At 34.3% G+C, this 16,525-nt stretch overlaps 1 protein-coding gene across 3 annotated transcripts; it reads right to left on the reverse strand.

Annotated features, from left to right (window-relative positions):
- Window positions 1–7,427: 7,427 nt before the first annotated feature.
- Window positions 7,428–14,716, reverse strand: LOC108214825 (histidine kinase 1). Of its 3 annotated transcripts, none has more exons than XM_017387034.2 (13): window positions 14,379–14,716; window positions 13,796–13,981; window positions 12,857–13,651; window positions 12,412–12,659; window positions 11,632–11,791; window positions 11,176–11,302; window positions 10,968–11,057; window positions 10,578–10,751; window positions 10,375–10,444; window positions 10,201–10,243; window positions 9,492–9,632; window positions 8,149–9,150; window positions 7,428–7,904 (listed from the first exon to the last, which is right to left on the reverse strand). In XM_017387034.2, exons 1-13 carry the CDS (start codon window positions 14,565–14,567, stop codon window positions 7,686–7,688), a joined length of 3,444 nt encoding a protein of 1,147 aa, XP_017242523.1. In that variant the 5' UTR covers window positions 14,568–14,716; the 3' UTR covers window positions 7,428–7,685. The 3 variants fall into 3 exon arrangements, with proteins under 3 accessions (XP_017242523.1, XP_017242522.1, XP_063946486.1); XM_017387033.2 differs by having other exon boundaries at window positions 13,796–14,038; XM_064090416.1 differs by lacking the exon at window positions 14,379–14,716 and having other exon boundaries at window positions 13,753–13,884.
- Between the last annotated feature and the right edge of the window lie 1,809 nt (window positions 14,717–16,525).

The following is a 16,525-nucleotide window of genomic DNA, read 5'->3' on the forward strand; positions in this document are numbered from 1 at the left end:
AAAACCTATTCTAGCACCTATAAGGGCTATGAATCTATATTCTACTTTTCGAAATTAAAGAAAAGTACAAGAAAATCTAAAATTCTCACTTCGATTACTAAAGAAATGAAAAATCAAATGAAGTGAGTTATTGGAAACAACAAGAAAATCTATTAATGTTTCCTTAAATCATTTTGACTCAAAAAGTCATAAAATTGACAAGCTTTGAGAAATAAAAGAAAAACTACTCAAGTTTTCATATTAAAATCGATTAAAGCAAACAAGAAGCTGAAAACGAAATTCCAAAGCTTCGAATCGTTTAGTTCAAAATGAACCAAGTACAAGAATTTGCAAGGCAGTTATGTGTACTAACTAGCCAACTTAAAAAAAAAAGTCTTATATAAATCAAAACCACTCAATATATAATTGAGTTGGATCATCAAAAGACAATAACCCCTTATAATAAAATTATACTCCTTTCTCCTATAAAAAGGATGCACTGTTACTATGACAATATATAAAGTCTCTCAAAGAGAATATTAGTGCAAAATCAAGGGGAAGCCAACCTCCTTTAAATTATTTTTGGTTTTTATCAACCAAAAGGGGAAGAAGACGTGCAAGTACCAAATTTAAAATTCTTTTTGCACGATCCAAAATTAAAATTTTCCTATATAAAAGGGAAAGAGATGTGCATATCAAAAATTAAAAATTTCGATGCACAATCCAAATCGAATATTAAATTCTACTAATCATTTTGTTTCAGGAAATAATCAAAGGACTTCTTGATACGCTTATTGCGAGGATTACAAGTATACTTCCTAAACTCTTTATGTGCTATGTGAAAATTATTTTTTTCAAAAATTCATGCATACATCAAGGGGAAGCACACACGTGAAAAATTTAAATTTTAGGTTTGTTTGATAAATACCAAAAAGGGGAAGATTGAAAGGATATCTTCGATATTGATTTATTTTGATATTTATTAAATAAACGTAAAATTTAAATCACCTAGATCCTCCCAATAGGACATTTAATTTAAATGATTATTTCTAAGTGAAAGGTAAATTTTAGCAAGTGATTTCAAAAATAATTTCCGTATCAAAATGTTTTCAAAAGATTTTCTGTGCAATATACATGCTGAGGAATATCGCCATTCTACGATTTTCTCTCTCTTACTATTGCAAAATCAAATTGACATGAAGATGGGAAAAGGATTTTCACATGTTGATATTCTTTAAAAGCTTCATGTAACATTATTTTCAAAATCTAGTATTTAAAGTGATTTATTCCCTATTTTATCAATTTCTTACTTTCCGGGATAAATTAACTTTAATTACTCAAAAATAAATCTTTCTTTCCAAAAATCATTTTCTATCCAAAAGAAAGATTTACCCTCTCATCTCATTAATATTTGGCCTTACAAATATTAATATCAGTTTTTATAACCTTGCGAAATATTTTCTCCTCGGTCTCTCAAATTACCCATTTTTCGGAGAAAAATATTTTAATACTTAGAGTGCTTTCCAAAATTATCAAAATCATGATTTATCATGAATTTCAATATTCTAAGTATTTTGGTTTCAAAAATTAGTCAAGGGTCTACTCGTTTTGACCAAATACTAATTTTTCCGGTTTTCACTTATTTCCTTATTTATCGAAGGAAATTAATTTAAATACTCAAATATACTTCCCAACACTCCAAACTATTTTATCTTTAAGGGAATATATTTATAGTATTTATACAAGTCAAAAATTTTGTCCAAATCCTTTTACAAATTGCCAAAAGAATTTTCGTATTTTATCGTATTCCGAAAAGCGGTTTTGATCATTTTAATTCCGGATAAAATACTTCCACTTGCTAAAATGACTTGAAACTTTGGGGATGTCATTTTTATATGTATAGGCATGTTAGGTAAAAGTTTCGTAATTTTTCGAGAACTTTCATTTCGTAGCGTTTTTCTGTCTGTCGTCTAGAACTCTGAGTGAGCGTTTGGCCAAGTTAGGGTTGACCAAAAATCACCAAACTTCACAGAATTTCATTTTCCAATATTTGGAGATTTATCATATTTTTGGTTGAATTTATTGGAGACTTTCGGAAATTCGTCATATTTATTAAACGATACGTGATACGCATTTAATCGCTAAATCCGAAGCGTTTCTATTGTTTAATATATATTCAAATCTGATGAGAATAGTGGCACATGCTTGAATTCCCCACCAACCAACAAACTTGGCTCACAATTGGCCACATCTCTCTCAATCTCACCATACACTTACATTTAATCCTAACCCTCCATTCTACCTAACCCCTCCTATAAATAAACCCCCACCCCCACCCATTTTTCTTAAGCTAAAAGCCATAGAAGTGCTGAGATTTTTGAAGTATACACTCTCTCTTTCATCTACAAACACTCTCTACAAATACTTCTTCTCTAAAACCTCCATTCTTATATATATATATATATATATATATATATATATATATATATATATATATACATATATACACAAGGTTTTAGTTATACAAGCTTTTGTTCATCCAACCAAGCTTTGTCTCACCACTTTAGCTCTTTAACCACTACCATCTTACCTCCCGAAGGGCTGTCCAAATTCGTCCGTGTGCTTATAGTCCTATCGAACCTCCGGCGAATTTTTCCGGCGAACTTTCCGATCGTTCTCGTAAGTGGTTATATTTTTAGCTTCATTTATCCGTGTCTTAACCGACCATTTTATTTATACAAGAGCTCGTTATTATCATCGATCTACTCTCTACAAAAGCTCTTCATCTCATATCTCTAACAAAAGAGATTTCTTGTTTCGAATAAATTAAATACACGAACTAAAGATTCGTGTTATTCGAAATATACCAACACGAACTAAAGTTTCGTGAAATATTCTAACGAACTAAAGATTCGTTATATTTGAGTTTTATTATATAAGAATAACCTTTATATCATACGATCTAATATTCTCAAATATATATTACACAAACGAACATCGATTCGTATTATTTTGTATACGAACTAAAAGTCGTATACATCTCGAAAAAGAGATTTATATTTGACGACGGTCAAATCAATTATATAAAGCTTGATCAAATTCCCTACTAGCACCTTGTGTTCCGTTGGGAAGGAAACGATCTAAAAGCTATTTATTTTATTTAACGTTTATTTAGCACTTTAACTCGCCTTATCTAACTTTCCGCGATTAACTTGTTTCGTTATTTTTCTTACTTGGTTTAAGTCCCGCTAGTACCATTCGAGCTTCGTAGGATTAATAATCAAATAAGCCTACTATACGTATTTATATACTCTCTGCACTTTATAGTTGTTATCATTATAAGTGTATAAATATTGTATTGTTGGATTTGCGGAATTTATATTGGCTTGTGCTAAAGTTAAAGAAAATCTCAACTCTCTCTCTACGAACTTCATTGATTTAATTTAGTCTCCAAAGACTATATAAAAGAGAAGAGTTATATTGAAAAGAAGCAAAGACTTCTCAATTATATTATTTCGAAAATAGACGTATTTTCACATAAAGAAGTAATTATATAAGTCTTGTGCCGTAGAGCCTAAAATAGACTTAAAACTCCGAATATAATTTATTCGATCGACACGGAGTTTATAAATACAAGTATTCTTTGATTCTTTAAGATCGTATATTTATCAAAGAAAGAATACTTTTACTCCACTCATATATTATTTATTTGGAGTAAAGATATAACGTATACTTCGATTTAATATTAATCATTCGAAAAGTATACAAGTTATAAATATTCTTTATTGAATATTATTACACTCGGCCTAGACATTTCTAGTCCAAAACTCTTTTTTCATAAAACCCAAGTTATTTGTCGTAGATATTGTTTTCTGAATTTTGTAGTGAGGAAAAGTGAAGTGAGGTGATCTTCGTTTCAAGACCCAAGTCCTAAACGGGTAACGGGGAGTTATTCGTTTTCGCACCATGAGGAAGAGGAAAGACCCAAGACCTAAGACCTTTGTCCAAGACCCACAAAAGTTTAGAAGTTCAAAGACTACACCCGGGGTACAACGACTTTGAGGAGGTGACGGGGAGTTACGCTCCAAGACGAGTCTTGTAAGTTTACATTTATAGTGAGGAGGTAACGGGAAGTTACGCTCCAAGATATATATTTGTAAAGGCTTCTCCGCCTACTGTAAAGGAGTATCTTTATAGTAGAGAAAATCTCGAGTCCGGGGAGGAGCTCGGGGACTGGAGTAGGGGTGAGTGGACTCCATCGGTTGAGTTAGCCACCGCGAACCAGGATAAATCCTTGTGTGTGTGGTACTTTACTTTCTTTGCTCCTTGCTTCCGCACATATATACTGCTCATCTCTCGATACAAGTTTTAAAAAGGGGATAAACTTTTTATTACACCGCATAAATTTTTAAATTGGTGATTAAGCTATTCAACCCCCCCCCCCTTCTAGCTTAATTAACCTCGTATCGGACCTAACATGCTCCTATGATATTAATGTCGCAGAAGGACAACCTCAAGATATTACTATGTCTAAAGAACGCCTGAAGCGTGATAGGCAAATTGGTTTCATATATACCAAAAAAAGTGAAAAGGAGCAATAATTGATGATGGCTAGATTGAGAAATCAATAATTTCTTAAGGATCTCTGGAAGAGATTATAGACATGACATTGAAAGATCTCCGGAAGAGATTATAGACATGACAGATTAGAGAAAATAAAAATAATGAAAACTATTGAGATCTCGATATATTATGTCTTGTCCAGAATAAAGTGGAACCATAAATCGAATCGACGTCAATGATATTTATTGTACTTGAGGTTATTGATAACAATGAGGATCATGAAGCAGAATCTGTTAGAAAATATTGATAAAATTGACCAAAGAATAAAGGATATAATTGAGGCAAATATAAAGAAAAATTATTTGGATCAGTAGTCCTCTCAGACCTGAAGTTGTGAAAGTAGTGCACCCTACGAATCATTATCTCTTAAAAATAGAAAAATATTTGAAACTGTAGTTAACACACCTGAAGGTGTCAAGTCAGTGGGATATGAATAACTTTTGTGCGAAAACAAAAAAGTTTCAAAAAAAATTATGAATGTGAAACTCAGATAATTGTATGATGACCTTGTACTGGTCATGAAGAGTAATAGTATTTGTGGTGGAAATGATTATTTGATTGCGAAATAGTCCCCAATATGTGAAGGTTCAGTTTTAGTTTTATACGACCCACTTGACAATAATCATCCTAGACGGATCTTAACTGTCAGAAGCAGTATAGCAAACTCTCGAGAACTACACCCTCTCAAATGGAACAGGGATTCGGACCAGCAGTCTAACACAAAATTATTTTGACAAATACAATAATACATGTTATCATTATATATCCAATTATAAGTGACAACTCAAAAAGTCTCTGGCCAGAGCAGATGGAAACTAGAATGTGTTTCTAGTTAACATTGAATTGAGTTGCACTTGATTAAAATACTATATGTTATATTATGTAATAAAGTGTTTTTTTGGTGTATATATTGAAAGAAGAATTGCTCTTGGATGAATGATATATTGTCATATGTGAATCCCAGAAGGATTATAAATACACGATAGTACACTAACTTTTGTGAACACTTGAAAGAAATTCTCGGTCCTAAAGTACCATATCTAAGTAAACTACAACATGTTTTATCATACACGTTTTGACATAATTATAAATTTATCAAAGCAGGTTTCCCTCTTTTTGATTAGTGTTCATTGCTAAGTAATTGTTCGCTCCAAAGGCGTGTGAATCCTGAAATCTTATTCATACTCCACTAATCTATCTCATAAGGGTTTTAAGTTAATTTTGCAGGAGCAAAGTCCTCATTTCAATTAAGATAATGGTGGATCAAAATTGGATAAATTATATTAGAGTTTTTCTTTTGGTATAGAATGAGTTGTTGCAGGAACTTCTTCCACAATATTTTGACTTGGGCAATCTAAGATGGCTAAAGCTAGGGGTGTAAACGAGCCGAGCCGAGTCGAACACTGCCAGGCTCGGCTCGAGCTCGACTGAAAAGTTCGGGGCTCGGGTTCGAGTTCGAGTTCGAGTTCGACCGAGCCTTTAATTTCAAGTTCGAAACTCGGCTCGTATATAGTTCGATAAGCTCGAGTTCGGCTCGTAAGCTCGAATCGAGTTACCAAATATTTACAAAAACTCGAAATATGATCGGTTCGACTCGAGTTCGATTCGATTAAATATATAAATTATAAATAAAATATTGAATATATTTGTAAAAATATATCTATAATAAAAAAATTAAAAAATAATAGAGGCTCGATAAGGCTCGCGAACCTTACGAGCCAAGTAATTTGATGCTCGAGCTCGGCTCGGTAAAACATTCGAATAGCTCGAGCTCGAGCTCGAGCTCGGCTCGATTATTACCGAATCAAATTCAAATATTTTCCGAGCCGAACTCGAGTAGCTCACGAATAGTTTGGTTTGTTTACGCCCCTAGCTAAAGCTGGAGAAACAGTGTAGCATGACAAGGATGAGAACCCCATCAACTATATATATGAAAGATCCACTGATTGCTTATGATAGCTACACAACTCAATGAGGGTACTTTTAACATATATTTGAGAAGTTTTGGAACAAAGGAGCTCATCAACTCAAAGATATTATTTGATATAATCATGAGGGGGAGCAAATGCACGCTGCACTCTTTTTTCCTTATCCATGGTTTTTCCCACTGGGTTTTCCTGGAAAGATTTTTAACGAGGCAGCATCACGTGCACATTATGAAATAAATATTTTTGTTCATTCGCTTGGTTTTTCGCCCACAGGGTTTTTCCAGGAAGGCTATAACGAGACATTATTTCGTTTGACGGACATCCAAGGAGGAGTGTTATAAATAATATATTTATGTGGATGTCCTTTGGCTTTTCACTAGCCAGACCTTTGACTTTTCACTGGCTAGTCCTTTGGTTACTTGTAACTTATATTTTTAATCTTATATAAAGGACATTGTGTAACCGTATGAAGGACAATGAAATCTACTCCCTTCTCTCTTGTCTAGCTCTCTCAATTATTTTCTCTCTTGTCTAACTCTCTCAATTATCTTTCTACATATCTTATTTCATAACACTCTCTTATTTTTTGTCTGGATAGAAGATTTATTAATTACCGTCAATAGACATAAATGTTTTAGAAAAAAATGTCCTATACGAGTAAAGAGAAGTATGGGAAAATATCATAAAATTAAAGTGAATAACTCTAAATATTACATTCTGAAAGAATATTCCAAATATTATATTAAAACACTACTTCATTTATCACAATTCAAGTTACTTCCGTGTATCGTTTTCGTAAAACAAAACTAATATATAAAAGTAAATCAAAATTATGTTTGGTGAAAACCCACTAATAAAGCCCAACAAAACTAAGTTTTGAGAGTTATGGTTGAAAATGCTAGAAGAACTAGTTTTTTAAGCAACATAATGATAGATATGGACTGTTTTTCCAAAACACACATATAACTGAACAGTACTCTTTATCAGGGAACACTCTGAAATGAAGAAATTTTGCATTTTCATCTTTGTTATGTGATCGCTTGTGCTTTGTGCTACATATATACCAGTTGTCTTACATCATGGCTCTATATAACAATTAAAGCTGTATTAGTGCGAGACCTTTCCTGGTTATTAGATGGCTTGATGTCGATCAACTTAGATGGTTGTTCTTCTGGTCAATGAAAGAATGGTGGATACCATCAACTTACGATCGATTGGCTTGGTTAGATATGCATCCATGCCAACTTCTAGGCACTTGGCTTCATCTGATGACATTGCGTGGGCAGTCAGTGCCACAATAGGAATGTGCCAAGTGGTTCCTATTTCTGATCTTCGTATAGCTTTTGTTGCTTCATATCCATCCATCTTTGGCATCTGCTTTCAAATGGAGGTTGCGGATATACAAGTTATTTAAAAATCACATCCTTGAGAAAGATAATATGCACCAATAACCTAAGATGCTCATGAAATTGAAAATAATGCAAGTGTTCTCAACTTAGAACCTATCAGTCTCTGAGTATATCTTGCATTACTAGACTTTATGATTTATAGCTATTAAAAAGAAAAAACTTCAACTCCAGGAGAAAAAGTAAATGTTGGCATGTAATTCAAATCTTACCTGGCAATCCATAAGGATTAAATCATACGTCGAGAAACAAGATTCTTCCGTTTGACTACCTGGGTTTTCATCTGCCTGGGGAGAGTCCTCTTGATATTTGTCTGGCTTAGGCACAAAGTGTAGTGCATTGACTACCTGCAGACCATCTCCCACAGCGACAACTTCTGCACCCAACTTTTCAAGCATTATGGTTGCAACTCTCTGGAGTACTGGTGTATCTTCTGCCAGAAGTATACGTAGACCTTGTAGAGAAGTCTGGCTTCCCCTTGTATTTGAACTTGTAAGGCATTGAATGTCATTTGAAGTGCCTCTTTGATCTTGCTCACGTCTTCTCAAATCGTTTTTGTCTGAGTGAACCTCTGTTAACTCCACAAAGCAATTATTAACTGCTGCATATGGTGACAAAAAGGGTTTACTTGAGTTTTTTTCAAATCCATCGCTAGTATTGTGATTTCCCTCCAACTTGCCTTCAGACTGAATAGGACCCATTTCAAGACATTCATGCATCTCCCTATCAACAACCGTAGATATCAGAGGATTTATTTTTGTTTGCAGTTCACTGTCTCTTATAGCAGATTCTATTATTTGGATCATCTTTGTTTTGTACAGTGGTCGGTTTACCATCAATAGATGCCCTTTCTTTGAAAGCTCCTTCTTGATATTACTGGAGGTGTCGTGATTCAATATCCAGGCAAACTTGGCCCTACCACGATATCTATCCAAGAAACTAATTTGTTCCTTCCATATGCCAGTACTCAGGTTAAGTAGTACTATATCAATAACTATGATGAATGTTGAGGTCCTCGTGTCCCCAGTATTATGTTTTTCAGCTATTGAAGAATGATTGGGTAAATTTTGTATGTAGCTCCCATCTTGAAAGAGTTCCTGGAGAATTGATGTTAGTTCATTCCAGTCACATGCTTCGTAAGTGGATATACCATGTTGCTGTAGCCAACTGGACATAATTAATCTACCCATCTTTCCCCCAAGTGCAAGCAAAACCTGCATTCAAATCTCACAAGATTATCACTGAACATTCAAAAGCTTGTACCAATACCAGATAAACTAGATGAATAAACTGATACAAACTGAATATCTAGATATATAGATTGGTCTTCAGTTCATTCTTGTTTTATGCTTCTGTGTGTATACAAATGCGAGGTCAAGGAGAAAAAAGTTTTAAACATAATTAGTTAGCTGAATCAACATAGTTAAGTAGACTTTATTGCATTGTGCACCCTGACTGGTTGATGCCATAGCTCATATTTGTTTTTTTTTCTTCAGAGGGGTCAATATAGGATACACAGAAAAGTTCCCTCAAATTTATAATTAGTTGCACTTACTGTCAGGTTATGTTCTGGGAAGTTCAATTTGTAGTGCTCTGTTGTCCCATCTATAGGAGCCCTGAGAAGCAGATAAAGTTGCATGAGACTCCCTGGTCCACTTTTGTTGACAAATTTAATTTCTCCACCCATCTGATTCACCTGTAAACTCGCTGCAGTGAGAGTATGACAAATTGCAAATTTTTTTTGAAAAGATGATTGTTACACAGAATACGAAGATATTTCTCTCGCCCCTCTTGTTCAAGAATGTGACTAACTAATGTCATAATTATAGGAAACAGCTTATAGTGTATCTGTATTTTCTACAAAGCATATACAATATCTCAAAAATTTATGATCAACCAAAGCTGATCAATAGTTATGATGATTGACGTAATCCCCTCTAAAGAACTTAGTATGCTGTTTTTGTTGTCATCTGATGGAAGCACTGTCTTATATCTTGCTGTTTTTTGTTGCGACAAAAGCATTTATAGTTTGTCAGGGAGCTTGGATTTCATTTCAAATTCTATGTTTGAACAAACAGCATGTTTGGATAATCAATACTTCAATAGATAGATTTGGATTTGATCACATTACAATTCATTAAAATTCAAGTATAAAATTGTGAATTTGAAATGACAACCTATTCAATGTCATCCGAAATCCATCATTTTGAAAAAATTTCATGTTTACAAACACTCTTACAGAAAAATCTATGTTAGTTTCTCACCAAGGTACGGACAATGCATAGACCAAGCCCAGTTCCACCATGCCTGAAAATTATGAAATTCCAAAACCATTTGGAACCTTCAGCAAGATAATAACAAAAATTGACAACTAGTACATGTTACACCATCTTTTACTAGATGCTCCTATAAGTAGTTGAGACTGTAAGAAAGCTTACAATCGAGTTGTTGAAGGATCGGCTTGCTCAAAGCTTTCAAACACAGATTCCCATTTGCTTGGATCAATTCCTGGGGAAAGAAGCAAGTAAATTACAATTACATAAACACCTATGTGGGTAATAAAGGTGACCTCCAGTACTAACAAGATAAAGTTTAAAAGGTTATGTTAACAAATTTGTTTCCAAGAGAGTAAGATTCACACCACAGCCAGTGTCATCAACTTCAAAACAGAGAATCAATCGGTTGTCTTTCTTGTAGAAATTTTCGTCATGTGTTTTATTAGGTGATATTGAGTTCGTCTGAGCAAAGGAAGACTGTCTGGCATTTCTGGAGGTATTTGGATTCTGACACCATCCTCTTAGAACAATATAGCCCGCTGCAAGCCAGAAAACCTTGAACATTTAAAGCTACATAAAATTTCTGAAGAGCACTGATAATACTAAACTTGAACCTCTTCAATATTGATAACTGTTTACATTACTGATAATACTAAACTTTATATTTTGTGTCCTCCATTCTTAATTGATGTAGTGTCTTGTATGCTGTTATTGTACTTCTATTGGTACTCAGGGAAAGGAGAATGGGAACATACATGTCGTGAACTTGATAGAATTGCTGATGAGGTTTGCAAAAATCTGCACAACTCTGCCAGAATCGCCTTGAATTAACTTTGGGATATCATCTGTATCAGTGAACAGCCCATTGATACCATGAAAAGGGATTAAACATCAAAGAGAAGAAAGTTGGTTTTTTTGGTTCTTTTGCAGTAAAATGAAGAATAACATATAATTTGGTGATACCTGAAAGATCTAGAAAAATTTCAACTTTATGGTTAATGCACTGCACGGAGAACATATCCACAAGTCCTTCAAGTTCTTGTTCCAAGTTAAATTCTGCTAATTCCAGTACCAGCTTTCCAGATTCAACCTGTATAAAATTTCATTTAATGCTGAAACTTGATATATATTACACTAAAAGCTAATATATGATATAATAAAGAACACCAATTAATGCAGTATGGAAATTAACTTAAAGCTAATATATGATATAAGAACACCAATTAAGGCAGCTATACTACAAGAAAGTCATCCATGAAACCGATATTGAAAGCTTAAAGGCACCTGCACTGATATTTCAAATTTGTATGCTTGCTGTGCTTGGGCTTTTACAAAACGTTCGTAGGCAAGTAAATTTTTTGACATTGATAACTGTACTGTGGACTAATAAACGAAACACTTTTAAGTGTCAATTAGCACCTTACTCAGATCCAGAATATTGTTAAGAAGCCTTAGTAGAGCAGTTGAACATCTACGGATCTGGGTAATTGTCGAGTATTGCTCATTAGTGAGACAATCATCACACATCAGGATGTCCAGTAATCCAATCACTGCAGCCATAGGTGTTCGCAATTCATGACTGTTACACATTAAAAGAAAACACTTAGCACTATTCAAACGCGCTGACAACATATCTGCCAACATGTATAAAGTTTCTTACTATGAGGGCTCATGTATATATCACTAGAACAAAAGACAAGTTGTACTCTTAAGACACCAACTAAAAACTACACATAAATACAGATAGGCCAAGGTAAAGCACAATCATGGGAAGCAACTCACACTTTATTTGTGAAAAGCTAGGAAATATTTTAAAATTCTGGAGGTATGCTATTAATAAAGAATCATAAATTACAATAGACACAATATAAGAAGCTTTACAACTCTCTGATATGTTTTCGCATGACAATAATAGCTACAGCATGATTTACAAGCGTCCTATCTAGATAAAAATCTTCAATAATGTGTACAATAAGGCAATGGGAGCTATATTATATTCCAATTGCCTAAACTTTAGTCCTGTTTCATTTATCCAGTTCCAGAGTCTGAGTAGATATAAACCTTGTATAATAAAATAGACAAAGGTTTTGAATCTCAAATTGAAGGGGACTTTAATTTTGTTTTCACTTTTGATGAGGGTGGAAAAAATAGACTTGTCTCCCCATGTCTGTTCTATTAAGAATTAAGATAAGTAGTCACCTCATGTTTGCTAAAAACTGGCTTTTGTAATTACTCGAGGCCTCTGCCTTCCTTCTTGCATCTAAATGGCTTATTAATTCTGCTCTTAGTTTCATCTCCTTTGACACTCCATTTGTCAATATGAATATGAAAACACATCCAGTGACCAGTACACTCAGGGAAGCAGATATGAGTATCACCAATGTTTTCTTGGCTTTCCTGTCCACCTTCCCCATAATGTACTTTCTTGGAATGATAATAACCCCCACCTGAGAAAATACAGATTGCAGCACCAGACGTTTAATTTGAATATCGAATTTAATCAAAATTTAAAGTTTCAAGAAATCTTGCTTTCAAAGATAAAGGCAAGTGAAATTTTATATAAGCAGCCTCAACAAATAAAAAAGCAGCTCTCAATATTGTACGATATGGATTCCTGCACAAGAGTGCTAAAACACAAACCTACCATGGGAAGCCTTCTTAAGTTCAGAATAAATGAATCAATGTAATAGAGCTGATTGCCAAGCTTTGCATCCTTTATGTGGACCGTGTGATTAGCAGGAGTGTCACTACCATAACTTTTCTGTAATAACTTAGCTCCTGAACGTATTACCACATCTTCAGAATCAGCAGCCATCATAAGTTTTGGCCCAGTTGTTGAGTTCATCAAAAGAGGAGTGTCTGTGGAAGTAGAGAGCAACCAACCCTCTCTAGATGTTAAGTATATGTGACCAGTGTGGAACTCGACAAGCTCTTTCATCAGCTGACCTACACTATATAATGCAGTGGTTACACCCACAACAGCCACTATACTTTTTTGCTTGGAGGAGTCCAAAACTGGCAATGCAGCCGAAAGCAAGGGTGAATCTGAATACTTGCTTACTGCTACATGCCATGAAGCTACACCGTCTGGTACCTGTGAAATCCCAGCAATGTTAATTAGATCATCAGGTGGAATTGGCATTGCTTTCCCAGTCTTTTCACCGGTGAGAGGATCTAGTGGTTCCCGGAACCAAATTGCAGATATATTATTGTGTACAGATTGATCATTCCACCCGCGATGAGCAGAAAGCATGTTCATATCATAAGAACCACTGATGGAGTAGTTGACTAGGTCGGAGTATATATAAAATGTATTATTACTCCTGTGATCTCTATGAAAAGCTTGGACAAACCCATTTTTGTAATTCATGGTTATGGATTTAAGAGCTTTGTGACTGGCAAACAGAGCCCATGTTACATCCTTCATTGCTTGATATAGCTGGGATTTAAAACACTAAATGTTATTAAGTAGGAAATAATGTAGCTAGGAGTAAAAATCCTGAATTTTAGTAGCAATATTGCACAACAAAATATAATAACCTTTCCATGTCAAATAGTTTATGAAAATATGGGAGAAGATAACCTCTACTTGCTCTGCTTGATTCACAGGCTTGCCATACTTTTTTATCAAAAACTCTGATAGCTTTACTTGAGCAGTTGTTATTTCAACAGTTGAGTTGAAGATATTCCACATTCGTAAAATGGGACGCTGTAAGAGTTCATAGCGAAGTCCATAGGCTAAAGTCTCCAGTGATTTATTGGTGTATACCTTTGTAAAATGCCAAGTCAGTAAGGTCAGAAGCCCTATCAGAATTGCAAGCATGGCCTGCAGAATGTCGTTTACATATGAAACCAACAAGTGTCAACCATTGTCAAATTGCAATACCATGCTCTATATGATTTTTAGCAGGAATGACTCTTATGTTTCGCAGATATGAAATAAAGTTTAACATATTGTTCATATACTTAAATAGAAGTTTTCTAAATAATTGTTGATGTTATTTTTCTGGCTGTAAACTAATATTTTTCATCTCTAGAATGGGTGGATACAGTTAAATGTCTTGGTTATGAATTTTATTTAAGTGCTTCATTCAGCTTCTTGTGTCATCCATCTTTAGTTTAAATATCAAAAGCATGCAAAGAGATTATTATGATTAGATACATACCATGATGGCAAGGCGAGCAACAAAAACACTATAGTATGAAGAAAGACACTCGGCATTTGCACAATGAAAATCTCCATGTTCAGCATCTCTACAAAAGATTCTTCTGTTTTGAGGAGATCGTCTGTTTGTTCTCCAGTATTCGGCAAAACTAGGATATTTTATAGAGATCTTTCTTAACAAAGACCCCATCAGCTCTGTTGCTGCTGCTAGATGTTCAATACTGGAACCGAAGAGCGATTCTATTTGCTTTGGCAATAATATTACTCTTCTGACCGATGGGTTTGTCAGAAAGCATTAGGCAACTAAATAAACGCCAGAGAGAGGCTAAACTGTTCCCATTATCACGTTCTGAGACATTTAATACTAGATATTTTGCGACAAAAAAAATACTATATATTTGAAAAGTGGAGGGAATTCTGCGTATTATACAAGTCTTCGCATACGTGATAGTGACCCTTTTGGTAAAATTGCCAAATTCTCCTCATCCAAAGACAATAACTCCAATGAGTCATGTTTACCGTATGCCCAAGGACTAGGATAAACAGGAAAGGTAATGCATTGCTGAGTTAAAAACCACCTTGGGACAAATGTGACATTCGACGATAGAAGAAACCTTAAAATACAGAGTCCCGGTGAATCTATTCAGAAAAGTGATACGATCTTAAAGTAAGATTTCTATGATCTATTTTAGGATCCCTCTCATCTATTCAACAACCACAAGCATGTATTACAAGATCGTGATCATTAAGTGGGCTCATACAAAGGAAAGCAAAAGAATAAAGCTACTGCAGGGCTTCTAGTAGTCAAAAAACACAGCTCTTAAATCTATCAAGATTTTGCTGGTTTCATATTTCTTCCTAATCACATACAGATGATGCCTCTTTTACAGGTTATAGAGCTTTAAGCAGAAAATTGGAAATTTACATATAAATTGTTAGTGTAAAGCCTAAAAAGCATTGTGATCTTAACATTATCTAGCTTCACATCAGCACCCCTTACCTTTACTTTTACAATCTAGGGCAGGCAGTCAGTCATTTAGCACACCCGAAATATTACTATATCTTAATATTTATTAATATGCTGCTCGTCTTTGTTATGTGATAGGGTCTTACAATGAAACTTACAATAGTCTGTTGGTTTAATGAGTAGGTTTCTTCAAGATGGTTCAAATGTTATATGATTCTGAACTAGAAAGGCCAGTTCATAGGACTGTTAAATGATTGTGGAGATTAAAAACAGGCCTGGGATGCAAAAGTAGGTATGAAATGAATAAAAGTTTGTAGAAAATATTAATTTTGGAGATACTGTGATAGTGGGGTAGCTAAAATATATGATCTCCTAAAATTAGGTTCAAGGACAAAAGTGCAGCAAGTGGCTAGAATATTAAAGCCAATCCAAAGTAAGGGTCCACAGGAGTGCACTAATGGATATTGACTTGGGATGATGCTTTGTGCTTCATTCTCTAATCTCTGATAAGAGACTGAACTAGTGACACCACCTCAGCCTTCCATCATACATATTTTAGGTAGCTTGTGGATTGTTATATTACTGAAATCTTGTTTGATAAACTACCAAGTACCAAATTTATAGTTGAGAGGCAGTGTACTTTGTTATTATTTGAATAGTTGACATACAATTGTGAATTAAAAAAAGAGCCTGCGTTTTTTAATAGCAGTGGAAGAGTAAGATAGGATGAAGATAATGTAATATAGCTAGTAGCAAAGTCTATACAGGGAGAGATGTTTCCATGGAGTCTGATCGAAGTAAAATCTCTAGTTTTATAGCTTGATTCGCAGTTCATCACTTAGATACGAATATATCTCCACTTTCTGTTTCTAGAAGCTAATCATCAAATATAGAAACAGCATTAGTATCATATCCATGTCTTCTTAGTTTATTCTCCCTCGTGATATTCTCATCCTTCTGGAGCGCAAATTCATCACAAAATTACAGATTAAACACGCTACAAGACACCCATGGATAAGCATTCTATCATGCTAAACCAACTTATAAGTTGTATAAAGTTACAAGATTCTCTAAGATAAAGAAGATTTTCTAATAAATCCAGAAAGTTTTGATGGTTTGAATTTTCGACTGTGCTAAAGGTCTAATAGACCAGCATTACTTTTGGATGAACTAGAAAACAA

Source organism: Daucus carota, chromosome 3 (assembly GCF_001625215.2).
Source record: "Daucus carota subsp. sativus chromosome 3, DH1 v3.0, whole genome shotgun sequence".
Classification (NCBI taxonomy): domain Eukaryota; kingdom Viridiplantae; phylum Streptophyta; class Magnoliopsida; order Apiales; family Apiaceae; genus Daucus; species Daucus carota.